Source organism: Castanea sativa, chromosome 7 (genome assembly GCF_040712315.1).
Source record: "Castanea sativa cultivar Marrone di Chiusa Pesio chromosome 7, ASM4071231v1".
Lineage (NCBI taxonomy): Eukaryota > Viridiplantae > Streptophyta > Magnoliopsida > Fagales > Fagaceae > Castanea > Castanea sativa.
In genome coordinates, this window is record NC_134019.1 from 1,298,881 (window position 1) to 1,326,032 (window position 27,152).

At 34.4% G+C, this 27,152-nt stretch overlaps 5 protein-coding genes across 5 annotated transcripts; all 5 read right to left on the minus strand.

Moving 5' to 3' along the window:
- Nucleotides 1–2,310: 2,310 nt before the first annotated feature.
- Nucleotides 2,311–3,338, minus strand: LOC142642630 (uncharacterized). Its single transcript, XM_075817027.1, has one exon. The coding sequence runs from the start codon at nt 3,169–3,171 to the stop codon at nt 2,545–2,547; it is 627 nt and encodes a 208-aa protein (XP_075673142.1). The 5' UTR covers nt 3,172–3,338; the 3' UTR covers nt 2,311–2,544.
- A 1,700-nt stretch (nt 3,339–5,038) lies between these two features.
- Nucleotides 5,039–9,419, minus strand: LOC142644677 (uncharacterized). The gene is made up of 6 exons (XM_075819250.1): nt 9,229–9,419; nt 8,800–8,947; nt 6,831–6,983; nt 6,362–6,537; nt 5,958–6,088; nt 5,039–5,413 (listed from the first exon to the last, which is right to left on the minus strand). The coding sequence occupies exons 1-5, from the start codon at nt 9,402–9,404 to the stop codon at nt 5,983–5,985; spliced, it is 759 nt and encodes a 252-aa protein (XP_075675365.1). The 5' UTR covers nt 9,405–9,419; the 3' UTR covers nt 5,039–5,413; nt 5,958–5,982.
- Nucleotides 9,420–10,615: 1,196 nt separating this feature from the next.
- LOC142643133 (uncharacterized) lies at nt 10,616–11,515 on the minus strand. Its single transcript, XM_075817674.1, has one exon. It carries the CDS (start codon nt 11,513–11,515, stop codon nt 10,616–10,618), a length of 900 nt encoding a protein of 299 aa, XP_075673789.1.
- Nucleotides 11,516–17,023: 5,508 nt separating this feature from the next.
- LOC142643134 (uncharacterized) lies at nt 17,024–17,908 on the minus strand. The gene has a single exon (XM_075817675.1). The coding sequence runs from the start codon at nt 17,906–17,908 to the stop codon at nt 17,024–17,026; it is 885 nt and encodes a 294-aa protein (XP_075673790.1).
- A 1,984-nt stretch (nt 17,909–19,892) lies between these two features.
- On the minus strand, nt 19,893–22,368 carry LOC142642163 (uncharacterized). Its single transcript, XM_075816517.1, has 3 exons — nt 22,165–22,368; nt 21,758–22,013; nt 19,893–20,649 (listed from the first exon to the last, which is right to left on the minus strand). The coding sequence occupies exons 1-3, from the start codon at nt 22,178–22,180 to the stop codon at nt 20,151–20,153; spliced, it is 771 nt and encodes a 256-aa protein (XP_075672632.1). The 5' UTR covers nt 22,181–22,368; the 3' UTR covers nt 19,893–20,150.
- Between the last annotated feature and the right edge of the window lie 4,784 nt (nt 22,369–27,152).

Sequence of the window (27,152 nt, forward strand, 5' to 3'; positions counted from 1 at the left end):
CCACCACGTAATAGATTTGATTTGGACGAACAGTACTTTGTCCCCATTCTAATGAGGTGGATATGTCAATCTGTTTCAAAAACTATTGGATTTAATTATTGAATCTAAATTTTAAAGTTTAAAGTTAATCATACTTCTCAACAAAAAAAAATTAATTTTTTTTTGATAGGTAAAAAAAAAAAATCTTACATTGATGGATTCCACGGTTTTTATGTGATAGTCTACTTTATATTCGTTGACTTATTGAGTCTTGTGGTTCAATTAACACATCTTTGATGACGTTCGGTATGGAGTAATCTGTTAGGATTCTTGAGAATGTTGAAACATTTTCATGTTTGGTTGCAAATCACACAAAAGAATCAGATGCTTAAGAATCTGGATTTCCACTTAACCCCCTTTTGATAGAAATGTGGATTCTCTTTGAAAAAGGTGGGTATCCACATTAAAAAAAAAATACATTTTTTATAAACTGACAATTTTACCCATTCCTCTGATCCTCTCTACTCTTTAACCCATAAAAATAAAATAAAAATAAAATACAATTATTGACAATTTAAATAATTATTTTGTATTATACATATCAATTAAAAAATGTTTTACAATAATTTTATTGAATTTTTCATGATTTATAGTTTAAATTTTTGTTTCTTATAATACATTTGGAGGAAAAAAAAGAGAGAATTGATACTATCCAAAGGATTTTTGTGGAAAAAATAAATAATTTTTATAAGAATTTTAGAAATAAATCAAATATAAGCATCTCATATTTTCAAGATTCTTATTAGATTCCTAATTAAACCAAATATAAAAATAGTTTCATTCCCTAGTATTCAAATTGCCAAGCATTATATTCCATGGAATTTAAATGCCACCTTAGTGTCTCTAACATAAAAGTTTACGGTTCAAATCCTTCATCCCTTATTGCAAAATTTGAACCTTGTTGTGCAAATAGCACCACATAATTCAAATCAATAACAGTAAATAAGCGGAAATCAAATAATAAGTACACACAAAGAACACAAGAATTTACGTGGTTTGACAAACTGCCTACCTCCACAGCAACGACGGAGAAATTTCACTATAAAAATAGGGATATACAATAGTGCACAATAACATTCTCTAGAAACTCAAATCCCAATACACCCTACCTCTCTCTCACTCACTCACTCACTAGACAAAAAAACACTATTCTTCTTCTTATGCGGCTGTTGCTAGGTTTTAGGAATTGTCTCTTATAATTGCCGTACACTAGCACTTATATATTGCTATGCTTAAGTCGGCAATATAAGATTCCTTGTATCAACTATATTCGGTCAACTATTGCGACCGACTTAGACTTGTGGTTTCCTATTACAAGTTGTATTTGGTTTACTCGTAATTGATTTGGGCTAGTGGCAATTCAAGCCACACACGCGGGCCCACTTCAACAAACCTCAAACAAGCTAATAGATAGCGTGGCTTATTTATTTGATGTATTATTTAGTCTACATTGAGATAGAGCTAAAACTAAATTTTCAGCTACATTGTACGTTTTTCAGTGGATTTCGTGCACTATTCATGAGACTCACAAGTACTTTATTCAGCAAAAAAACCTTAAAACTGGATCCCACGGTACTATTCACACATTTAAAAATTATTTTGCTATAATATTTTTAGTTTTCAACAATAAATGATATCTAAACAGATCTTAAAGCCAATGGATAGCATGGCGGGGAGACATGTTGTCTCTCCATTGTGGACTATCATTATTAGTTAATTGTGCGGGTACCAAATAATTAGAAGTAACATGTATATTTATAAGTTTTTTGAAAATGTTTCCCACAATTTGATCCTTAATAATTTGTTAATTCAAATAGGATATTGATATACATTACTCATTTCACATATTAAATGTTTCCCACATGTTTCATATACATTACTCATTTCACATATTAAACGTGGGGCATGCTTAAAAGATGTAAGCATCAAATGTAAAAATTATGGATATTTGTGTGTACTAACTACGAAGTGTACAATATTTACTGCCACTCATTATGCTATGACATTGTTATCTGAAGGAATTGGATTATGGAACACTTAATTAGTACTTTAATTGTATTTTGAGGTTGGTTTGGAATTTAAACCTATGAACTCGATTCTCTGGTTTTAATTTTCTAGGCTAGGGGGGAAATTTTTTGTAAAATGGCATTCTTTTAAATTGAAAGCGATTAGTGAGGAATTCACTCATCACCTTATTCTAATTATTTAAGAGAGAGAGAGAGAGAAAGAGCAGATTCTGGATTTGTATAAGGTTACTAGTCACACACAGAGTGGAGAGTAACAGAGAATCGTTAAAACTTTCACAAGGCAATAGGCACAATACTACATTACTGCCACACAAACCAAAAGAACCGCCTATAAATTCCACACTACTTCACGCTCAATGGCCACACCAATAGTGAAACCGGGATTCAGAAACAGTAATAGACAGTGAGAAACGCTCTATTATACATAGACCCATTTAAACATTGATAATGAACAAGCAGCCAAGAAAGTGCCTGAGCCTTAGCCTTCAAAATCAGTCTTTACCCACTGCCCATACTTGCTCTTCATTTTGTCATCCAATTCCTTGGCTTTAACTTCTGAAATCTTGGCTACATTAGCCATGGATTCCTCTTGTACTTTAGCTATCCTCCTACTCCTCTTCTTTGCCATTGCCTCTCTTTCAGCTTCTAGTCCCTCATATTCTCTCAGCCAACAGCTGTGCACTGCACAGCTCAGTACCAACACCACCAACTGCATTAGAAACATTGCCATCAAAACCCCACATTCCAACCTCACCAAAAGCTTTGCCTCTTTGGGGTCCCTTGTGGACTTGAGCAAGGAAAGGCTGGATTGCTCTTTTGTAAACAAGGCCAATATGCTAAGCAATTGCCCAATTGCCGAGCCAAGGAGAAGTGACATGTGGGTTATGAAACAGAAGTGGGTGAGCTGAGAGTAGAAGCCCACAAAGGAGGAGAGCAATGAAACACAAGAGACCATGAGGAAAGCCATACCCATAGAAGTTGGAGGCATTCTCAGTAGAATAATGGGTGCAAGAGAAGCTGAGGAAAGTATAAAGAGAGTGAAATTCAAGCATGAGAGGACAAGATTTGGAAAGGAACATGAGCTTCTAAGCTTGGAGGAAGCCATTTTTAATTGGGTTCTGAATTCTGACTCTCGGAAGATGATAGGAATAGCTTGAGATGTGCTATGAGATGCAATGGAGATTTTGAATTTATAAGGCAGGGGTTGGAATGAATGGAATGGGATTATGCCGTTGGAGGCTTCAACGGCTAGGTAAGAGAGGTCCCACAGTCCCATCATCCCATGTAATATTCCCTCCTCTGGGTTTCAACTTTCAAACATGTTGTGGATTTTGATGGCGTTTTCAAGTTCAAAAAAGCCTGCAGGCCTGTAAAACTGATAGTAACAAAATGATTGCAGCTATTTTATTGTAAAATATTTCCCAAAGAACAAGAAAAGTAAAATGTCATCCCCAGATCAGTTTGGTTCATCATGATATGAGAGTTAGAGGTTGTTTGATAACGTTATTTGAATTTTTTTGAAATATGTGTAGGTGAAAAAAATGTGTGAAAATGTGTATAATATTATTTAAAAATTAAAAACATGTTGTTCAACAACTCTCCTTAATGGAGCCCAAGATTATTGAGTAAATCATCTCACAAATTCATAATATATAATAATGCTCATTTGGTAGAGCATATTTTTATTGGTATATTTAGTTTTTAAAAAAAATTGGACAAAAAATGTAAGGATTTTGCTAATGTGTGCTCTAAGGGCACACAATAATTAATCATTTTTGAAAATTTTTTATCGGGAATTGAAAAAGTATTGACAGTTTTTTCAATTCCCAATAAAATGTTTTCAAAAATAAATGGCTTAATTAGAGCACACATTAACCGGATCCAAAATGTAATTCTACTTAGGGCGGTATAAAAAAAATAACTCCAACTGCAACTAAATTGACCAAAACCAACCGCCAAATGCGGTCACTGCACTGCCGGCCATAGTGGAGGTGCAAAATATGCACCTGGAAGTGAAGGTGCTGATTTTGTTTCCAAAAAGCCACAGCATACTGCACCTAATCCCATATAAGTTATATTATACACATTTAATTAGTATATACTTTCAGTAATTAAAAAAAAATTACTAAATCTCTTTTGCATTTTATCTAAGCTTTTTTGCAAATAATCTATCTTTTAAAAAAATAAATTGATTTATTTATTTATTTTTATAATACATTTATCATAAAATTATCAAAAACCATATCTTTTCATAAATTCTATACAAATAAGTTAAAAGAAATAACCAATTCTTAAACGGACTCTAGTTGATAACTCACAAGACTAATCACATTATTTTTAATTCGAATGACCTACTTAATATTCATGTGACGTGGCTTTCCCTTTTAAATGATTTAATAAATAATGTCATTTAAAACACTTGAGTGGTCTTCTAAGAAACAATGCAATGGATTTGAGGAAATTCCTGTAACTCAATTTGGGAGAAAAGTTTGTCCATTGTGAACTGGAAAACATGATCACAATCATGTCTAGTATCTGTAGTTTACTGTGACATAAGAATGACTAGATAATTTGTGGGCTATGCTTAGTAAATAAATAAAAAAACAATTTGAAGGTCATACTTAGAGCACAAAACTCCCACATTTGTAAGATTTAAGAAAGATTTTGTGAGATTTAAGAAAGGTCATGGTAGACAGTGCTCCCCTCAAGTCTAGCTCCCACTTTTGAGGATTTAAGAAAGGTCATGATAGGCAGTGCCCCCCAAAATATACTAGAGAGGCTAATTTCCAGACTCAAAACCCTCACTATATTGTTTTTTGGTAGAAAGCACTTACTATCGCACTAAGACTTCACGTTTTCACCACTAAAAAGGCTTTAGGGTTTGTTTTTCTCTGTTTCATTCATATTTTCTTTCCCTATTTGTAACTTCTCCATCTAAACATGCAAATGCTCACAAGAAAATTACCAATACAAAACAATGAAAAGTTGATGGTCCTCATCGAAAACATATCATTTCAATATGGAATGACATGAATAAGAATTAAGAACCATCACTTGCGAATTTCACTGGATTGCTTTTAAAAAGACCAGGAGAGACCATAAGTGGATTGTCTTTAGAAGGCCAGGAGAGACCATAGGTACACTGAAGCCGGTTACATAAACCAACTTGTTTTACATTGAAAGAATCTCTTAACTTAAAGTAACTATGCATCCCCACCAGCCTAAGGCTATACAATTCAATACTGGACCCTTGCATAACATTTGAACAGCTAACCAAGTAATGATCATATCTCCTTTTTCAGCAATGCTGAAGTCTTGGCATCCTTTTCATGAGTTTCCTGCTGCTTCTGTTGTATGTGAAGTTCACGTAAATAATAATAATAAATGAAAAAGTAACTGTGGAAATTTTCAAATGAGGGTAAGGCTTATGTCTAATGCTCTTGTGCACTAGACAAGACACTAGGCCAACATGTGGTCGTTTTAAGACATGTGATGTGCCAAAGTCACCTCTAGTGCACAGAAGCATTGGAGGGAAAAAGACCCTTCAAATGAAAACAATATCAAGAGCATCTGGAACTGGAACACATAATGGAAAAAGTACATACGTCAAGCAATTACAATAAATGAAACCTTGGAAACCACATGGTACACAGAGTGTCATGTAAAACATACTCATCTACTAGAAGTTAAAAAAAGAAAGAAAAGAAGTTCATCCATTTTAAATACTATGATTTTTTCAATTTGTTTCGCCAGAAAAAAGAGAGATGCTCTGAAATTGAAAATAGAAGCCTTTCATGTTCTGTTTTCCAAATACACCCTTTCCCTATGTATTGGTGATACTTAAAGCTAATATCTTAATAGTTGTCTCCACAAAGTTAACAGCAAGTATACCTGGTTTTTTTCTTTTTTGACTTGATCAATATTCTGGATCACTGTGGGTTACTATGGCCTCGACTCTATCAAGTGAAGCTTGCAACCGTCCAGAGTTCATGTTGAACAATGGTTCACTAGTACCAAGAGCCCTATTAAATTCAAGGTTTCAACAATGATAGACTGTCAGTGTGAATAAAAAAATAATTGAATGAACTGATGAATAGCAATATTACATGTATTCCTAAGAAACTATTAGGTCACTACTACATGTTAGCAAGATATAGCACTTTTAAAATAAACATAAAAAAATGAGATAAAGCACGTCATTGAACATAAAAGTGTTTCTAATGCTGAACTATCATAAATTCCAGAAGTTCTCATATTTACTTCAATAGTAAATGTGTAGAACATTGAGCAGTTACCCAGTAATTTCTGGAAGAACATAATCGGCCCTCCACCCAAAACGCAAATCCATGCCAGGAAATAAGCCAACTGATGTTTTATTCTGAATCCGAGATATGCCATCTCCACCGAAACAAGTAGTAAGCTTCCATTTCCAACCAGTTGCATTTAACTGAAAATTGTGGCCTATACCAACCTGTATATTTCCAGCACTTTGTGTGTGAAAGTCCAAATACAACTAAAGCCATCTATAGTGCCATAAGCATGTGCACACACACTAATATGACCAAATACAAAATACTACTTGGTCCATGCATGCAAAATACTATATTTCCTGCACTTTGAGTGTGAAAGCCCAAATACAACAAAAGCCAACTACCTTGAGTCATGCCCCTCTCCCTCTCTCTCTCTCTCTCTCTATGCGTGCATGTGTGTGTGTGTGCATTTATATTCTTTGTATACAGAAAAAGGTATGTAAAAGCATCAAACCTGGAGATTTAGAAATTTGGTTACGGGAATCTTTTTGGAAAGAAGGCGTACATCTTGATGAATAGGCTCATACATAAACTTCCACCTCCGATCAGGTGCTAAGGGCTTCAGTACAAGCTTTGCTTGAAACTCATTGGTGGGAGCATTATAGAACTGAACCAAAACAACGTTTAAGTCGGGAAATACCATTAAAAAAGTCATCCATACAATGTGAATTGGAGGTGATAAGATTATGATATATCACAGTATGAGGGAATCGATTAGTGAAGGAGTAAAATTCAAGCAAACCAAAGCCTGAGATGAAAGCCAAACATCTAAATTGTTTAAGCATTCGGTTATACCATATCTTTTGTACAGAATGGTTGAGTGAAACATGTAATGTAGTTACTAGGCTATCTACAAACTTAGTTAATTAGGTTAGAGGTTAGCAAGGCACAACCACAAAGATCAAATGAATGCAGAATCAATCACACACTTCTTTTTTATTTTCTCTTCTTTTTATTTTTTGCAAAGGTCTCCAAAGCTCTTTGAGCACTTGACTATTTTCCCTGCTTTGTGAAATCCAGGTCCCATACACACTAGGTAATTACAGGGAGGAATTCCTTAGGGGTGATCCTAAGATGTTGACTAGAGGTTTTAAACCCAGGACCTCATGGATCTCATGAGGTCTTAGGAACCATTAGGCCAACCCCTCAAGGTTTCACTCTTGTTCAAACACATGTAATTGTTATATCTCCAAAGCAGCTTTGTCCAACTCATGCCTTGCCAGGACATGTCCAGCACGACTACTTCACACAATATTATGTATCCATGCACCATAACTGGCCTAAGCTTACACAACTGAGGCTTCAATTATAATTCATTTTACAGCCAATTAAGTGAAGGTACTAATATTCACACTTAAGTATCAAGTCATATGCAGCAATATCATGGCATAATCAGATAGTAATATCTCAATAACATATTACAAAGTAAATGACAAAAGCCAATCCACTGAATTAAACTAACTAAATTATTACTACCTCAATAGAAACTAGAAAAGTTGTGTTATTATTTCCAAGGGAAAATCCCCTCAGCCAAACAAAATTACTAACAGAAATAATTCTCCAATTGTTGAGATTTCAAACTAACTAAATTATTACTACCGCAATAGAAACTAGAAAAGTTGTGTTATTATATCCAAGGAAAAATCCCCTCAGCCAAACAAAATTACTAACAGAAATAATTCTCCAATTGTTGAGATTTCAAACTATTCATCAGTCCCATGCAACACAGATGCTTCAAAACACGTAAAATACCCAAATCAGACTGTTTCTATGGCTATAGTCTACGCATTGAAGACACCAAATATAGATAGCACATCAAATACTAGACAAAACGCCAAATTTCAAAAAACAGACAGAATTTTTCATAGTAAGACCATCACAAACAGGGTAGTATATGTTCTAGCACTTGAATGCATAGTTTTACAATCCTAGAACTAAACTTGTGTAAGAGGCACTAGAACGTGCATATGCAAGTCATATTCTGATACAGTGTTGCCATGTTTTGAAGCAAATGGCCACTACCCCCTCTACAGTTTTTTTTAGTTGGTAAGTTACTCACACACCTAGTGGGTTTTGAACACATGAGCTCACCCTCCATCCCATTATTATGGGAGGAGGAAGTGCCAGTTGAACTAAAGCTCATTGACACGCCTCAAAGTTGTTTACCGCACTAAATCTATTAACAAAAAACACGTCGTTTTTCCACTAATGTAGAGCTGGGGTTACCTAAAGGGATGCAGTAACACTAACACTAACACCATGGCCACATGACCATAAAGGAGTAACCTACTAATTACATAGTCCATAAAACAACTTTACCTTTCATATTTTGGCTGCCAAACACAGAAGTAACATATCAGAAATTAAAAGCAAATGGAATTGGACAAGTAAAAATTGAATCTTGCCAAGGCATAGAAAGATACCTCCAAATTGAGACCAACACGAATACCTTGTATTTCTTTCCTGAACTTCAAAAACAACTCTGATGGCATCAAGTTAATGTTGTACAGATCTTCCCACGAAGTGGGTTCTTCGCCATTCACACCCGAATCCATTTTTATTGAATCAAAACTGAAGAAAAAAAGAATTACCCAAAAGCTCACAAACCCATTTCTTGAATATTCTCAAAAAGTTCACACTAAACTCGGTCACCATAATTTAGCAACCAAAAAATGATCAAAACAAATTCTTGTTTTTTCGAAAAGAAAAAAAAGAACAAAGCTGTAGAATTGAGTGAGTGAGCGTATGAAACATCAAACACATAACAGTATGCCTAATTTAGTTTTGTTTCTTTCAAAAGCATTAGTTTTAGAGGAAGTGCTTGAAGAGCATGACACAAAAAAGGGAATTACCTTCCCAATCGAATACGTATTACAAGCGTACATGTAAACGTATGTACGGCCCAGCCTGTTGCTCTGAAGTCTGAAGTTTGATAACAATGTTGATGGGAGGTGGAGATTTTAATTTTATTACAGCAAGCTGCTGATTTACCTAATTTGTCCTTGCCTTTTTGTTCAATGACAAACATTCCCGTCCACTGCTCACAACTTCATCGTGTCAATTTGGAAACGGACTCACAAACAGCACTTACCCTTTTTTTTTTTTTTTGTTTTGTTAATATTGATAAGTACAAACAGCACTTACTTGGTTAAAATCTAATGATGACTTGAATCTAATAATGTTATTTTGGCTTTTAATTGCAGAAGCTTGATTGCAACTAGACCATTCATCTCGGGCACATTTTTTGTGGAGCCAATAATTGTGCTGATTGACCGGCAAGAAGGGGTTGTAAATAAGAAAGCAATGCAGACAAATATGATAATTGTTCATATTTTGAGTCTATTTAGATATTGCTTATTATTAAAAATTAAAAATTTATTATTAAAAATATAATAGTGAAATAATTTTTAAATTATAAATAGTGTCAATGAGATCTAGTTTTAAAGTTATATTTATGTTTTTTCGTATTTACAGGTCCCGTAAATAGTGTACAAAATCCAAGAAAAAATGCAAACGCAAGCCGCGTTTGCTATCCAAACCCACACTTTATGTATCATTGTTATATATAAGATTTAATTTATCAAGGCACTCACGATAAATAGTTCACTTAAATAAATAAAAACCTCCCTTCTTTTTAAGAAAAAAGAAAAAAAAACCCATGTCGTGTCAATTGGCCTCTTTTTAAAAACAATTAGCCTAGTTGTGGTCCTATTAACTTATAAAATAAAAAATGTTATAATAAGTTCACTCAACATCATTCTAAGGAAATAACAAAATGATGGATAATTTGTCTGATAAAAGATAACTAAATAACTAAAAGGAAGAAAATGTGACAAATTCTTTTTTTTGGGGGGGGGGGGGGGAATCAAGTTTTGTTTTGAATGTTAATAGGTTTAATTTTCCCTAATTTTTAAAAAGATCGTTCCTTTTTTTACATCTATTTTTAGATATCACCAAAAAGCATAATGATTGTAGTGTCAAACTATGATGCATTTCACTAAATTTATTGCACATAAAAATACAACTCTTGTTAGTTCTAAATTAAAGTGAAAGAATTGTAGTCATTCTGCAAATATTTTCTTTTCCATTCATTATTTTGGTTTGATGCTAACAAAACAACATTCCAACAAGATTGTTCTAATGAAGAACTTTATTCAATTATATTCCACCAATAACTTAAAAAATCATAACATAACAAGTAATTAAATCCCTTTCGTTTAAAAGAAAAAAAAACCATAGTCAAAATGAGATGTCTGACAAATGTGATGGTGGCAGTGGTGATACTAGTGAGGATTTTGCATGCTTTGGCACAAATTTTCGAGCCCACACATGTTTCCCATTAATGGTAAATTTTACCTTCCCCGTACCACTGAGTATCATTTCCATGGTTGAAGCCGTTTGAAAAATTATACGAGCGAACAATACTTGTTGATGTGTTTTCACTTCTTGCATATGCAAAGACTCTATACAATCCCCATAGGATCTAGTAAAAAACTCTCTGATTTCCCATTCTTGTACGGGATAACCTTTAGAGAATGTAACAAACATGGTCCTATCATCTATTGGTACCTCATTCCCTAGTGTTATAGGTTGAATCAAATCACCTCCACCAAGTCCAACATGACAAAGTCCATGGTGGGCTAAGGAATGGTGAGTGGGAGGTGACATCACCATCTGGCTCTCTGCTACGCTTTGAGAAGCATTTCTCTCAACAGCTTGTTGCATGATGTCTGACAATGCTGTAATACATACCTCATTCACAATTTTGGCAATCCCTACAATACCATTTAGTTGATTTTCTAGAAAAAAATGGAGAGAGATCTCTTTCTCCATCAAGCTTTGGATGAGTGGAATATCATTGTTATCAAATGATGAAGATATTTGGTTGGTGTGAATGCAATTAAGGCATATAATAGCCTCATCTGCAAGTTCATTAACCAAAATGTAAGGCAACAATAAGATTTTGTGCACAACATTATCAAATCCCACATGCTCCAACCAAAGCCATAGGGCCATAACTTGCATAGACTCCACTGGATCTCGCCAAAGTTTGATTACAAGGAGGGAGTAGAGTTTTCTGTCAATTGTATGGAATGCATTGAACTCCTCTTGAGAGACAAAAGAAGATGAAGAATGCATAATTTCTTTACCTTAGCGATAGGATAGCAAGATCCTGCCAAAACAAATGCAATTGTCAATATTATATTGTTGTCACAATACCACCAACAAAAGTTTTCAATTCAGAAGAAAAAAAGGAAGCAAAGAAGAAAATAAATTTGTTATCACAATACTAAAATACTAAAAAAGAGATAATTCTAGTTCATGAACGACATGCTAATGGAGGAAATTTGGCCAGGATTAGCACATTCTAAAAAAATTTTATATCTAGATATGTGATTGAATCCACATGAGTCGTACAATTTCTCGCCCACCATTTCAATACATCTCTAGAGCCATATATCATATATAACACTCTCTAAGGAGAGTAATCCATCTAATGAATCACAGTAATGTCTTTTAATGGCATGCTATGGATTTAGGAAGGACAAAGAAACCTGAAGATAGCTGTTCTAAAGTATGACTAGTTTTCACTATGAATCACTCAGCAACCAACTAGCGCAGACAAAGTCAGAAGGCGTTGAAAGTCACACAAATATGACTTCTTAGACCAAAACAATTTATATGTATTGTCAATCCTATTATGAAAACTAAATACGAGTCAATGTCATAATGTTGTTCTTATCTTAGTGTTCTTCATTTACAAAGATTATGCTGGACTCAACATATTTTTAAGTAAGAATTCATTTATGGCAAGATGTTAGTATTGTTTTGAATCCTTCTATAGAAATTGTAGTTGGCTTCGTTAATATTCTTCCTTGTTGGGATGTCAAATTTTGGCAATTACAAAATGGACCGTGTTTGACTACAACTACTAATAAGAAGATAATATTTATATTTGTCATATGCAAAGCACATGACTCACTTAACTCAACTAACTAAATGAGTTATGTGCATTGCACTTGCATATAACAAAGTACTTGTCTTCTTTCTATTGGTGGTTAGAATCTAGAGCTCCAAACATGTTTGGCGCCAAACATTTTCCAAAAAGAATTATATCAATGTCTAATGGATTACATTAGTGTTTGAGGAAAACTAACTTGAAATCTAATCATTCTCAATTAAAATTGAAATTTTATTAATTGATTCTAAACATTTTCCAAAAAGAATTATATTAGTGGGTAAATTACACCAATCTTCCATTAAGTTTATCACAACGGCACTCCCCCCCCCCCCCCCCAAACATTTGTATAAATGACACTCCCCTTGAGGTTTCTATAAATGCAATAAATAAGTCCATATCCTTGCATGCTATTACTTTCCTAAAAGAATATTCCACTTTAAAAAAACATTTGTATAAATGACACTTCCCTTGAGGTTTCTATAAATGCAATAAACAAGTCTATATCCTTGCATGCTATTACTTTCCTAAAGGAATATTCCACTTTTAAAAAAGATTCAAATTCATTTGTAGAAATCTCAAGTGGAGAACATCACTTACACAAATCTCAAGTGGGAAGAGTGTGAATTTGACTATAGATTAGGAAAGGAATCTTTTTTAAAAATTAAATATTTTAATCGGGGAAAGTATGACATAAATTTATATGTTGCATTTATAAAAACATCAAAAGGGAAGGTTCATTTCAATAAACCTTAAGGGAGGGTGATGTAATTTACTCTTGATCATTTTATCTTCGAATGTCCACAAATTTTAATTATACTACCACTCTCTCAATTAATACTAAAGAATTTACATTATTGGTTACATATTTTTACAGCAAACAAAACTATACGATTATTAATTACTTTAGTTTGGAATATCCATAAATTAACGTCTTATTGTTAACATATAAATCATTATTTATTAATAAATTTAAAATTTGTTAGCCAAAAGGCGTAGTCAATTGACAACAGGTGAACATTTCTGTACAACTCCTTGTTGGTCTTGAGGAACGGAGGAGGTTAGGTTAGCCGAAAGATGGTTATCAATTCAAGAACGCAAGTTGCCCCTGCTTTTTCAAGGTATGAAGGGGTAGATAAAATGCCATAAGCCAATGTTTGAGTACCAAGCGCTACAACGTTGAAATAACCCATGCCATACTCCCATGATAAGCTCAAACGAACTTCAACAAAAGGATACATATGACATCAATATATTATTGAATGTTTACATGGTAAAAAGTACGTATAAGTTCTCTGAAAGTTCAATTCAATTAAACTCTTCTTGAAATTGAGGGCATTTTAAAATTTCTTATATATGTTGGAAACAAACTCATTTGTTAATTATGATGCCTAAAATTACAATGACACGTGGGAATGCATGTTGTTCTCTTTTATATATTTCACTAGTTGAAATTGTCTAGGAGTCATAAGCTTGCAGGATGATTTAATCACAAGATGTTATTTTTTCTAGATGTATGAATTCATAAAGCTATGTACATAATAAAAAGTTTACTGGTCTTGACATTTTTTCTTCCTAAACACATTCAGAGCCAAAAACAATCTAAAACTTTAAAAATCAAAACTTTTCCTTAACCATTAAAAGAATTTAGTAATGCACACTTCTTTAGCCTAGACTACAAGTTTCTCTTGACAAATCCAATATCATTTTTTAAAATATATCAAGTGAAAGATATTGCCAATAGTATGGGCAACATTGCAATCATCTAGAAGGTATATCCTTTGATATCACGTGTGAAAGGAGGTTTTTTACTCTAATTTTCTTTTGCTTCTCACGGTCACTATGGGTGCAAGGAAAACATTCTACTTTGCATTATATATATTCGTAGCATTTTTTTTAATAAACTAAATTACCGTTATGTGCACTATAACTTAAAAATCATTTGCTACCAATTGAAACATATTGAAATGAATGTAATGGTGACCACTGTTTAGTTTCTTTCTACATATTGTTTAGTCAATCATGGTCAATGGGATTAGGAAGTTTGTTAAGAGGTGAGCTATTAATGGGGAGCTTTTATGATTTTAGAACTTCGTGTCTACCACCCACAACTTGCCTTCTTAGAGCATCCTTAGCAGATGTGCTAAATGTGCCAAATGCCAAATATTTGGCACATTTAGCACATCAAACATAAAAAGTCCCTTTTATCAGATTAGCTATATGTTGCAAATTTTTTGCAACATTGAACAGTATTGTGGCAATTTGCCACGGTACGGACGAGCCATGGCAAAAATATTTGCCCTTATTTTATTCCGTTTTCTCTCTCGCATCATAGATATCTCTGTCTTCTCATCTTCGTATTCTCTCTCATCTCTGTCTTCTCTCTTCATCTTCCATAGCAAGCCGATCACCACTCTTCATCTTCCACAGCAAGCGGATCACCAAAGCCCAACACTCGACGCCGCCGACCATCTATTCCGCTTCAGGTTCTTTCTTTTTTTTTTTCCTTTTTTTTTTTTCCGTTCATGTTTTTTGGTTGTGGTTTGATGGGTGGGTTGGGCAATAGGTGGGTTCGGATAGGCAGATCGATGGTGGGTGGGTTCGGATTGTGGGTTATGGCGGTGGGTGGGTTGAGTTTCATGGGTTGTGGGTTATGGCGGTGGGTGGGTTCAGATGGGCAGATCGGTGGTGGGTGGGTTCGGGTTGTGGGTTATGGCTGTGGGTGGGTTCGGGTTGTGGGTTATGGCTGTGGGTGGGTTGAGTTTCATGGGTTGTGGGTTATGGCGAATCGGTGGTGACGAATCGGTGATGGTGAATCCGTGGTGATGAATCGGTGATGGTGAATCGGTTATGATTGTGGCCGTGGGTTATGGTGAATCAGTTGTGATTTTGGTGGTTGTGTTTTTTTTTTTTTTGGTAGTTGTGGCCGCAACAATCTTTGGTTGTTGTTGTAGTTGCTGTTGCTGTTGTTGTAGTTGTTGTTGTTGGTGTTGTGGATGAGGATGATGGGAGAGGAATTTAATATATTATTTTAATGTGGTGTAAATATTATTTTAATGTATAGAATGGAAGAATAAAATATCTGATAAATGGGGTGTTGTAAAATGATGTGGTAAAATAATAAAGTAGGGTTTTGGTGTTGTAAAATGGCATTTTTTTTGCAATATCTACTACGGATGCCCTTAGAAAGTTATGGAAAAATTGTGTCAAATATTGAATGAAAAAGGGTTATGGTCAATCCTCTAAAGCATGTTTATTTAAAAAGTGTCATAAAAAGTCCACCCAATATCATTATTGAGAGATAACAAGTGATTAATAATGCTAGAAATACAAATTCTTTTACAAAAAAAAGTTAATAAACTATTGATGTGGTAAGTGATTATATGTAAAAATAAAAAAAAAAGTGATATTAATGATGAGCTTAGATGAAAACTAATAAGAAATTGATCGCATCAACCACCACGCAGCCTTGGTGCGGTGGTCACTCCACAAGTATAAAAACTTGTGGGGTGTGGAGGGGGCAAGGGCCCGGGTTCAAGTCTCCAGAAGGGAGTTTCACACATATATATACACTTAGATTAGATTAGAGTAGAATTCTATCTTGTATAAAAAAAAATTGTCACATCAACATTTTGTTTAAGGCCTCGTTTGGGAGGAGGGAATGAAATGGAATGGAAAGAAATGAAAAGAATAATTTTAGAATATTCTTTCTTTTCCTTGTTTGGGAGTTTTAATGGAGGGAATGAAAAGTCCATTCCTTTATTTGGGAGCTTAAGTGGGAGGGAATGGAATGGGTAGGAGGGAACACTCATTCTTCTCTATTTTCTTAAAACCCCAAATTTTCATTCCCTGAAATTGGGAGGAATGGGAAGAAATGAAATTAGATTTAATAAATTTTTTACTAAAACTCCCAAAATACCCTTATATATTCAGCCTTTTATTTTAAAATAGGGGTCTAATAGTAAATTGTCATAAAATGATTCCATTTCATTCCCTTCATGTTACTCCCAAACAAGATTACTTAAATTCCATTCATTTTCATTCCTTTATTTTAAAATATCCAATCAAGGTCGCTTAATTACATTTCATTCCATTCTTTTCCATTCATTTCCCTTACTTAAATACATTCCATTCTATTTCATTCTCTTATGATCATTCCATTTCATTCCCTTATAAACTTCCAAATGGAACCTAAATATTGTAAAATAGTTTAAGACTATAGCATTACTCACAAATGATTAGTCAATTGTCTAGCGCAATAAAATTACTAAAGAAAGTTAATGTCTTACATGTAAGGAGTTTTTTTTTTTTTTTCCAATAAATGTTGGGAATTCAAATTGTGTTGATAGTAAAATTCAAATTATTAACAACATTTATTGATTTTTTTGACTGAGACAACATTTATTGACTTTGTTCCTTCTTCAATTCTTTTTTAAATCATCAGTTTAGATATCATAAATAACATTATTAATGTACCACCAGTACCAATGTGTGCAACAAAAGTAGCATTAATGTGTGCAATAAATTTTGTTAAATATATTTTAATTTGGATTTACTTAAAGTGAAAGGATTGAAGCATTTCTACAAAGATTTCCTTTTTCCATTCATTCTTTATTCAAATATGCTATTCCAATAACTTAAGAAAACATGACATAACAACTAAACTCCTTTCATCTAAAATAAATAAACTATGGTCGAAATGAGGTGGCTGGCAAATTTGATGTTGGCAATGGCGGCAACAATGAGGATCTTGTACGCTTTGGCACAAATTTTCGAGCCCAAACATGCTTACCATTAATAATAAATTTTACCTTTCCCAATCCACCTAGTATCATTTCCATATTTGAAGCATTGTGAAAAACGATACGAGCAAACAATGCTTGTTGATGCGGCTGCACATCTTGCATGTGCAAAGACTCTATACAATCCCCATATGATCTAGTAAAGAATTCTCTAACTTCCCATTCATGTACAGGGTAACCTTTAGAGAATGTAACAAACATGGTCCTATCATCTGCTGGTACCTCATTTCCTAAGGTTCTAGGTTGACGAGGTCCAGGGTGGACTAAGGATTGGTGAATGGAAGCAGAAGGTGGCATCATCAACATTTGGCTCTCTACTAAACTTTGAGAAGCATTTCTCTCAACGGCTTGTTGCATGATGTCTGATAGTGCTCTAATACATACCTCATTCACAATTTTGGCGATCCCTACGATACCATTTAATCGATTTTCTAGGAAAAATTGGAGAGATATTTCTTTCTCCATTAAACTTTGGGTGAGAGGAATATCATTGTTCTCAGATGAGATCGGTATTTGGTTGGTGTTGATGCAATTCAGGCATATGATAGCCTCATCTGCAAGCTCATTGACTAAAGTGTAAGGCAAAGATAACATCTTATGCACGACATTATTAAAGCCCACCCGCTCCAACCAAAGCCATAAGGCCATAATTTGCATAGACTCCACTGGATCTCGCCAAAGGTTGATTACAAGGAGGGTGTAAACCTTTCGGTCAATTGTATAGAATGTATTGAACTCCTCTTGAGAGACAAAAGAAGATGAAGAAGCCATCATATCAGTCTAGTTATGTAAACCAACTAGGATAGCCAAGTTCAGGAGGCTCTTAAAGTCGCACAAATATGACTTCGTCGTCTATGAAAATTTATATACATTGTCAGTCTAGTTATGTAAACCAAAAATGAGTTAGTATCATAATTAATGTTGTTCTTATCAAAGTCCTCTTCATATTACAATGATTATCTTGTTTTCAACATCTGTTTTAGGTAAGAATTCATATATGGTAATGCATAATTAATGTTTTGAACCTTTCTGTAGAAATTGCAAGTTGGGTCATTAATAATCTTTCCTTGTTTGGAAGCCAAATTTTTGGCAATTAAAAAATTATAAAATAGTCTGATGGGTCAGAGAATAGCAATTTAGTTTAAAAGTGTGTGAGTATATATATGTGTGTGTGTTAATTTTTCAATTTGTTTCAACTCTCAATTCTCTCCTTCATGACTAAGTACTATATAATTAAATTCAATTTATTGCATGTAAATTCAGCGGCAAGTTGCAAACTGGATTACTTACTAAAGTAATGAGTATACTCTATGTTTTGTATTTTGTAAGCATGTGACATAGATTCAGTAAATCTTTCCATTGAAAAGAAAGCATATACTCACCCTCAAAAAAAGAAAAGAAAGCATATACTGGTTCATCCTATAATAAGAAGACATATTTGTTACTTTATTAATTGCATTATTTTGGTTTGTGAAATGTGAAAACGATTACTTAATAATCAGTTACTTTATTATAGTTTAATCATTACTAGACTAGTTCTTTTAGGATATAGCGTAGATGTGACTAGATTTTTTCCTTATGTCGCTTTTAAGTCAAATCGAAAAGTGTTTCAGATGTTTCATGAATTTTTTGGTGTCTAGGGTTTTTGAGGGATGATTGAGATGGCTTGAGTGATATGTGAATGATGTATAAGAGGTGGGAAATGATTGCTAATGAAGCTTTAGTCATGCTCCTTGCAGAGAGAGGTGTTGTATGAAAGCAACCTAATTTCTTTATTTAAAAATACTATATATATATATATGAAAATTTGATGAGCCAAAAGTCCAATTTCAAATGATTTCTTCTTATATTTATAAAAGAGAAAGGATCTTGAAATTTAAAATTCTCTCCCATCCTTCTATTTTGGTCTTTTTGAACCCTTGTTTATGTTAGGAAAATATATGTAATTCAATGAAGGAATTATAAAATAATTAGATAACAAAGGGCTTAGAGGCATGATCACTTCATTATCCTTGGATAATATTTTCCCCCACAAAAATGATACTAAAGAGTTGTTGTAAATTTGTACCCAGGATACAACTAAGCTGAGACTTATTCAAGTAGTACTCTTGAGAGAATTCTCATGAATCTCTATGAGAATGGTGAAAATTTACTCATGATAATTATGAGAATTCTTGGGAATTTCTATGAAAAGTGTGAAAATTTACCCAAATAATAATTATGGAACACTATTTATAGTTAAAGGTTATAGCCCTTCAAAAGCCATTATGGAAGAGTCACGTGGATTGATTTTAACGTTCACAACGTATATTGGCCATTTAGAAACACTCAAAGTGAATTTTTACATTGAAAAGTTAGCTTCAATTTGAGCACAAGAACAAAGCCATTTCAATAAGAAACAAGTGAGATGTGATATATTAAAGTTAAACTGCTAGCTAGCTATTATGGGAAGCTTTTATAGAAAAACATGGATTTGCTTGCTCTCCACTTCCACCAACAAATTAATAATCCAATCGCCCCACACGTCAACTCTAAAATTCTCTTCCCCCCACTATATAAAGGCTGGAATGCTCATTCCAGAGCACCCCACTCCTTTATAGGGCTAGAGAGAGTAAGTGTACTTCTCATAGCACTTAGCAGGATAATTAATCAAACAAACTGGTAACATATGGTTATTTACAAATTTACATTCATCCCCAAGCAGGATAATTGCTCTCATAGATTGATCATGACAATTAAAATAGCTTAAACAAGAGGAGCAAACTTTAAGTTCTTCTATTATACAGTAATAAAGCATTGTAGTCATTACATGATTGCGAAAGTGGACTGAAAGTGGGGTGAGCGGGGGCAGCATTGTTATGATCATATTCTTGAAATGCCCAGGCATGATACCTTTAGCTGCAAATACAATGGGCAAAATTTCCATATTAATCGAGAAGACTGCCTGCAAAGAATTAACACAGCAAACATGCTTCCAACTTTTGAACTCGGCGTGGGATGAAACACAAGCTTGTCAATGTAATTTGTTTTCCTCATCTCGACTAGAAATTGCCAAGCTAGATATGTTAGGAGTTGCTGCAGCAACACACTGTAGATCAGACAGAGAGAATGACCGCCATGGAGAATTTCGCCGTAGAGGCGGTGGCGATGAGCTGCTGCTGGGTGGTGTTTTGCCATGTGGATGCAGAGGTGGAAGGCAGAAAGAAGGGGATGTTGAAACTGAGTTTGAATCCTCGCTTGTATTATTGCTTACAGAGCTGGTCATGGTCACCCCAATTGGAGTTGTGCTTCGACTGGAGTTGGCTGGTCTCTTTGATATCCCACCACCATTGTTTTTCAAAGGGTAATTGTGATTCTTGTCCAAGAAATTACCATGAGCTAATAAATTCTTGCGTTTCCTGGTGTAGGGATTTTCTGCCTTTTCAAGGTCTTTAATAGAGGTAGCAGATGAGGCATCTTCTAGGCTTGTGAAGGACTTTGACTTGCCACTATAAAAATTGGATATGCCTCTCCTGAAATGAGACAAAGCACAACATTGCAAGAAAATTAAGAAACCAGATGGTAACAATGAAAATGATGGACAACATAACTGTTACTTATCAGCCAACTATTACATTTGTAAGAAAGACAGGTGCTACATGCTCATGTGTTTATATTTTATAATCTTGAAGTTGAAGATCTATTTGTTCCAGTTAAAATGATCTCCTAGGGAAAAACGCTCTCAGTTATGCGTCAAATTGTTTTCACGCAAGAAAAGACCATGGGAACATGTAATAGAAAATTGCATATTTAAGCTTGAAGCCTGCTTCCATAGAATTAGTCTTTATAAGCAAGAATACCTATAATTCTAATCTATAGACTCGCTCTTTTCTACTTCAACCTAATACAAACATAGTCAGTTAAAGCTGGAAATTGGCATATTTAGAATTAGAATACTAATGATGTGGAATACAAGTGTGTTAAAAACTCATTTTCTTTTATTTTGAATGGAAAACTTCACTTTTAAGTGAATAGAAATAAATCACTCTTATAGGTAATAGTTAATAGGTCATATTAAGATAAAGTTGATTTTATATGCTCCTAGAATCCAAGCTCCTAAACATTAATAATCAGCACTTTTTCACCTCCTCCTATTATTTGTACAAAACTCCAATCAGTAACAATGTAGACACACTTAGTAGAAGGATGTAGATAAAGGAAACAGCCAGAGCATGATTGCCATATGAAGTAACATAATGGAAGTCAGTGCAGGCAGCAATTTGAGCTTTTACCTATGACAACAGCCAGAGCATGATTTCCATATCAAGTAACATAATGGAAGTGCAGCAATTTGAGCTTTTACCTATGACTCAGTTATGAAATGCAAGAAGACAGACACAAACAACTTCATCAATCATTTCAGGGGTTTCGTACTACTTGTGATAACAAAATTCAGCTTATGAGACTACAAGATATGAAATTTAATTAAAACCCACAAATTCATCAGCCCACACACAGATTTACTTTCCTTATTTAATCCACTCCAATTCAAATGCATCAAACAAATGTAAAAATCAAATAAAAATGAAAGCTTGAAACAGAAAAAGTAGTAGTAAAGCTAAGCGAAGCCTAAACACATACTTGAGCGGCAAAACTTCCTGGAGATCATTCATGGTGTCCAAGGGTCCCTTAAAGGAGCTCTGAACCTCACTCTCCTCTCCAGACTCATCATCATCATCATCATCACCACCACCACCGCCCGACGTATCACTGTTCCTCCCGACCGATGAAGAGCTACACGAGTCCTCCACTCTCTCCGCCCGGAAACGCGGCGAGTCGTAGATCGGAATACACTGCATGAATTTGGAGCGTTCGATCGTGATCGACATGGTTCTGTCTGATCAATATAGGACTTTCAGTAGTCTTCAGAAATTAATAAAAATAAAAATACTAAAAGTTTGGATAAGCAGAAAGAGAGAGAGAGAGAGAGAGTAGTGAGCTTAGTTGGTGGATATAAATACTACTTTCTGATCTAAATATACTCTTACTATAAAACAAGCACATGGGTCACCGATATTTTCTCCATTCTTGAAAAAGAGTGAGAATAAATAAGGGGGAAAGTGAAGCTCTGAAGCCTTATCCAGATCAAAGAAGAATTTTAAAATTTATATTTATATTTATATATTTCTTGGAAATGAAAGAGATCTAGCAAGTAGACTGTTTTAAAGAAAAAAAAAAGAATTTTCCTTTTTGTTTTTTGGTCTGTGATTTATCTCTTTTGTATTTTGTGTTTTTTTATTTAAATAAAATAATTTATGTGTCAGTCAGTGTGAGAGTTGTGTTGTAGACCAGGTTGTACTCGGTTACGATGTTTCGAGGCTGTACAAGGATAGTGTTGACTTGTTGGTATTTGATGTGAACGGCTTCGTTATCATCTTCATCGTATTCATCACACCTTAAACTTTTTAAATTACAACAAGACTTAAGAATGATATTTAGGTACTGTTACGTAAATAAGTATTGAGATAACAAGCGGTAATTATTGGATTATCATTTTTACATGGAATGATCACTAAGTACTAGCATCATTTTTATTTTTTACTAATCATAATCTATCTCATTTCAACTAGTTGTGAAATATAATTGTATTTCTAAATTTATTCAAAGAAGTGAAAGATTGTACTTGTGTTTTGTCAAATATTTTTTTTAATGTCTATTTTGTAAATGGTCCAAAACCCTAAGAAATTAATCACAATAATTTTAAAATTTTTATTATAAGGTCAAATAAGAAAAATAATGATGGCTTATAAATAGTTGTATTTAACTTATTAAAGAAAAAACTACTCTTCTTTAATTTGATGAGCAGAGAAAAAAAAAACTACTTGTACTTTATTCTATTTAAATAAAACATATTATGGAAAATGTGTACAACTTCACATATTGTTTGTTATGATAAAAAAAAAAAAAAAGTATTTATGTTATTAAGATTAAAGAACCATCACTCACACTTTTACATGAATCTACTATTTTTATTTTGCATTAATAAAAACAAATCACATTAATCATTCACACACACACACACACACACACACACACACACACACACACACACACACATATATATATATATATATATATATATATATATCTATGTATGTATGTATGTATACATATTTGAGTTGTATTAAGAGATGGGCCTTATCCTTAACACCTTAACTTCTCCTCCCCTCTTTGGGAACATTTAGTTTTGTCGTTTGTGTGTGCACTTTCAACTTTCAGCATTATCGCCAATATATTATTTTTATTCACAGTTTGACTTAATCAATTCCTGCAATCGAATACATTTTGTGATTCAAAGTCTCTTCCTCTTAGTGAAATTTTTAGACTTATCATTATACTTTGTATTTATAGTCCATAATCACTACCAAAAGTGGTAATACGTACTATAATAAACTTTAAAAATAGTACATAATATTTTATATGAAGATTCATTTTGTTATCTTTGTTGTTATATTAATGTTGAAAATGTGGGTTCCAGACTTCCAGTTTGTTCAATTGATAAAATTTCATATCTTTGAATAAGAGATCTAGAATTTGATTCCAATTTCATAAAAAAGAAAAAAGCCTTTTGTTATTTTGAGACTTAAAATTATAACATCCATTGTTAATTTCCTCGAAATTTCAAACATATGAAGCTTATCTTTTCTTATGAGAAGCAAGACTTTTTTATGAATAGGGTTGACAATAAGAGACTTCTCTTATTTTGTTTAATCCAATTGTCAAGATATCTAAATAATTATCTAGTAATATCCACAATTACAAATGACCAAGAAAGAGTCAAAACTTTTTCTCTTCAAGTTTAGGATTTATGAAAGTTTATGAGATAAGATTAAGATTTATAGTGTTTTGTAGTGGAACAGGGAGAAAGTTCACAATTCAATTTTAAATAATGTGGTACAATCTAGATCATAGATATACTTTAATTTGAATCACACAATTCTTAAATATATGAACACTCTTCATTTCATTCCTAAATAGAGAGGATCCTTTTTCCAAAAATAAATGCATTATTGTTGAATCATCACTTGAGTTCCACCATTTTTCAAGTTAACAAAGAAAGTAAAGTACATATTGAAAGGAAAAAAAAAAAATCCTTGTTGAAAATTTGTGTAAGCACGGGAAAAAAAAAAATACTATATATGAAGAATTAGTTGCAATGGCTAGAACAATGTCAAAAAAAATTGTCTCTGGATTTTAAGGTTCAATGATAAAACATAATTGTGAATATATAATATAACTCCATCTTATTCTTTATTTATATTAATGCAGATAGCAGATTTTGTGGTTTCTGGTCAGTAAACACTTTCTTGATTCTTCTTCTGAGCTAGGCATGGGAAAGCAGATAAAGAAATACTAAAATAAAGATCATTATTATTACTTTACTATGTGAATGTATTGAATCCACTAATAGTTCCATATTCATCCAGATCTGCATTTGCTTCAGATATGTTGCAATATTCTTATTTGTAACGTAGACCCGACCCGCAGCAGAAATTTTATCTTTTTCGCATATTATAAATAATATATTTTATTTCGTTTCAACATAGACATTATGGTAAACCTTAGTGCATGTATTAGTATATTCGTTTTAGTTAATATCTACTCTAAGGCATATATTAATCAAATCCATAATAATGTTAGTAAGATGAGATAGACCCGCAGAAATAACGCCACGTGCCTTGTTTAAGTGACGTGTTTGCCTGCGGAAGCAAAACGTGGATTTTAGAAGTTTTTAATATAAAAAAAAGGCTGTGATTCAATATGAAAAAAGGCCAGCACTCACTCTTCAGAAAATATCTATCTGCCGTCAAGGCCACAATGTAATAACCAAGCTTTTTATTCCAGAGTCAAATTGGGAAGACAACTCCTTCAAGGCTTTGACTTATATTCCAAGGAAGACTTTCCCAGCAACGGAAGAAGAGATTGCGAGGTACTTTGATAGCATCAAAAAGGTACCTTCTAGCTCAGCTTTGTCATCTAGCTCGGGCAGTTCAAAAAGAAAAAGAGGTTCCAACAATGAGAAGACTCCTAGGAAGGGGAGCCGCATAAAAAGAGACTCTAAACAAACTGTATTAGAGCAGCAGTCGGACTCGTTGCAAGAAAAGGTAGTTGAATGTGTTAGGCGAAGAGAATATAGCACGTAGAAGCTTATAGAGTCGACAATTCAACGCCTTAATGCTTGCCAGAGAGAGTTCTATAGCCCTTAGGATAAAGCCTTAAGCATAGGATTTCATAGAGAGCGCCTTTGGGCTCCTCTGAAATACCCAAAAAATTCTTTGTATTCATGTGATCATGTCAGGATTTCACGTTGAGGAGGCCTCTTCGCTCCGTTGGGACGAGCTGGTCGAGATATGGTGTCCAGTCACTCACATTGGTGAGGGCTGCGCTATGCCACCTGTCCTTACCCTGGTAGTATTGCTTTAGAAAAGCTAACGGTAGGTCAGATAGGTCTGGGACCATATTTCCCTTCATAGGCTGGAGCAAACCTTGCGTTTACATAGCTATGCCCTTTAGTTGCGCATGTTCAACCTAGGCAAGACCCTACTTGCTGGTTTATCCATCATTCAATCCACAGCAAATCGGATGAAAGTCAGATACTTCTCACCTACTTAAACAAGATTGAAAAAAATAACTACCATTCCGTCGAATTGGAAAAGGTTTTGAAGAGCACAGAAGATCAGTTCGGTGGTAAGATCTGAAGGGGAGATTCGCGGGTAACTTCGGAGGGTGGGGAAGGAAGAATTGGTGCGGCGCGTCAAAGGCCCTCACGCAATGCCACTGCACAAAGGGCCATAGCGTAGCTCGAGCCAGAGCTTTTGAGTTTTCCAACTAAGTTCCAGTCCGCCTTAGATCACTATCAAGGAAGAGAAACTCATAGCACAGATGATCCTTACCCGTGAAAGCAGAAATAGTACCTGTTGTTAACAAAACATAGTCTCAAAAACTCAAGTATTTTATTTTCAAGCAGAACACCAGTAAAAGACCTAAAGGCCTATGAAAGTCACGTTTTTACTTCAAGATGCTCATTTTTTAGAAGCCAAGCAGGGGGAAAAGCCCAAAGACATGGGCAGAAGAGAGTAGGATAGAAATGCCATTAAGTCCAAGTGGCAGGAATAATGGATCATGGGTCTGTGAAGCAAACAAATGGACCCTGAAAAAGTAAATGGGCCTAAAAAGGCCAGGAAGAAAGAAATAGCAAATCCATGGGTAGTATGGACGTGGAAAAGTAAGAATGGGTCACGGCTGTCGCAGTAGGCCCAAAGCAATGTAAGTAAAGAAAGTAAGGGGCAATGGAAAATCCATGAGCCCCAAGGATGAAGTAAGAAACACCTGGACCTGGGAAGCCTAAGGAGTTAGTAAAAACTCATGGGAAGCATAGAAGTGCAAAGGGCCAAGGACACCCTAATAAAGTAAATGGGCCAAGGATGCCCAAAGGAAAGTAGGTGGGACGAGGGAGTCCGCAAGTAGTAAAGGGCCCAATGAGTTTATTAGGCCTTCAGAGAAAGAATGAATAGAAAAGCCCAGAGAGACCCAGTAGACTTGGGTCAAGCAAACCTCACGGCAGGCATAGTAGAATGATGTGACAGGAAACAAATAACAAGGGCTGGGAATAAAAGTGTAAAAACAGCCCACAATCGGTCAAGGCCCAGCCCCTAAGAGAAGCAAACCATAAATGCGAAGTCAGGAAAGCAGCCCACGCCATAAGAGGTCAAAAATGAACGGCAAATTGACTTTCAAACCGCGGTAGACACATGAGCAGCGGACAAAACTTGGATGAGCATGGAGGTAAAGCACGCGCAAGGCCTAAGCACCACCAGCATGTACCCAACCAATACAGGAAATGGTGAGGTCATGGGTCAGAGGTAAGAGGACATGGTCTGGCAGTAGGGAGGGGGAAAAACTCATTTTCGTGTTTCCTGCTCAAGCTCTTTTGGAGGCAATGTCTTGCTGGGATGACATACCACCCAAAAGAGAC

Excerpts from the sequence above, each read along its gene's own strand:
- LOC142642630 (XM_075817027.1), bottom strand. The coding sequence starts at position 3,171 with ATGGCTTCCTCCAAGCTTAGAAGCTCATGTTCCTTTCCAAATCTTGTC.
- LOC142644677 (XM_075819250.1), bottom strand. The coding sequence starts at position 9,404 with ATGTTTGTCATTGAACAAAAAGGCAAGGACAAATTAGGTAAATCAGCA. Across the intron at positions 6,984-8,799 it reads GTGTTGGTCTCAATTTGGAG|TTCTATAATGCTCCCACCAA; the intron begins GTATCTTTCTAT and ends GTTTTGGTTCAG. Across the intron at positions 6,538-6,830 it reads CCAAATTTCTAAATCTCCAG|GTTGGTATAGGCCACAATTT; the intron begins GTTTGATGCTTT and ends GGAAATATACAG.
- LOC142643133 (XM_075817674.1), bottom strand. The coding sequence starts at position 11,515 with ATGCATTCTTCATCTTCTTTTGTCTCTCAAGAGGAGTTCAATGCATTC.
- LOC142643134 (XM_075817675.1), bottom strand. The coding sequence starts at position 17,908 with ATGGCTTCTTCATCTTCTTTTGTCTCTCAAGAGGAGTTCAATACATTC.
- LOC142642163 (XM_075816517.1), bottom strand. Across the intron at positions 20,650-21,757 it reads CAGGAAGTTTTGCCGCTCAA|GAGAGGCATATCCAATTTTT; the intron begins GTATGTGTTTAG and ends GTCTCATTTCAG.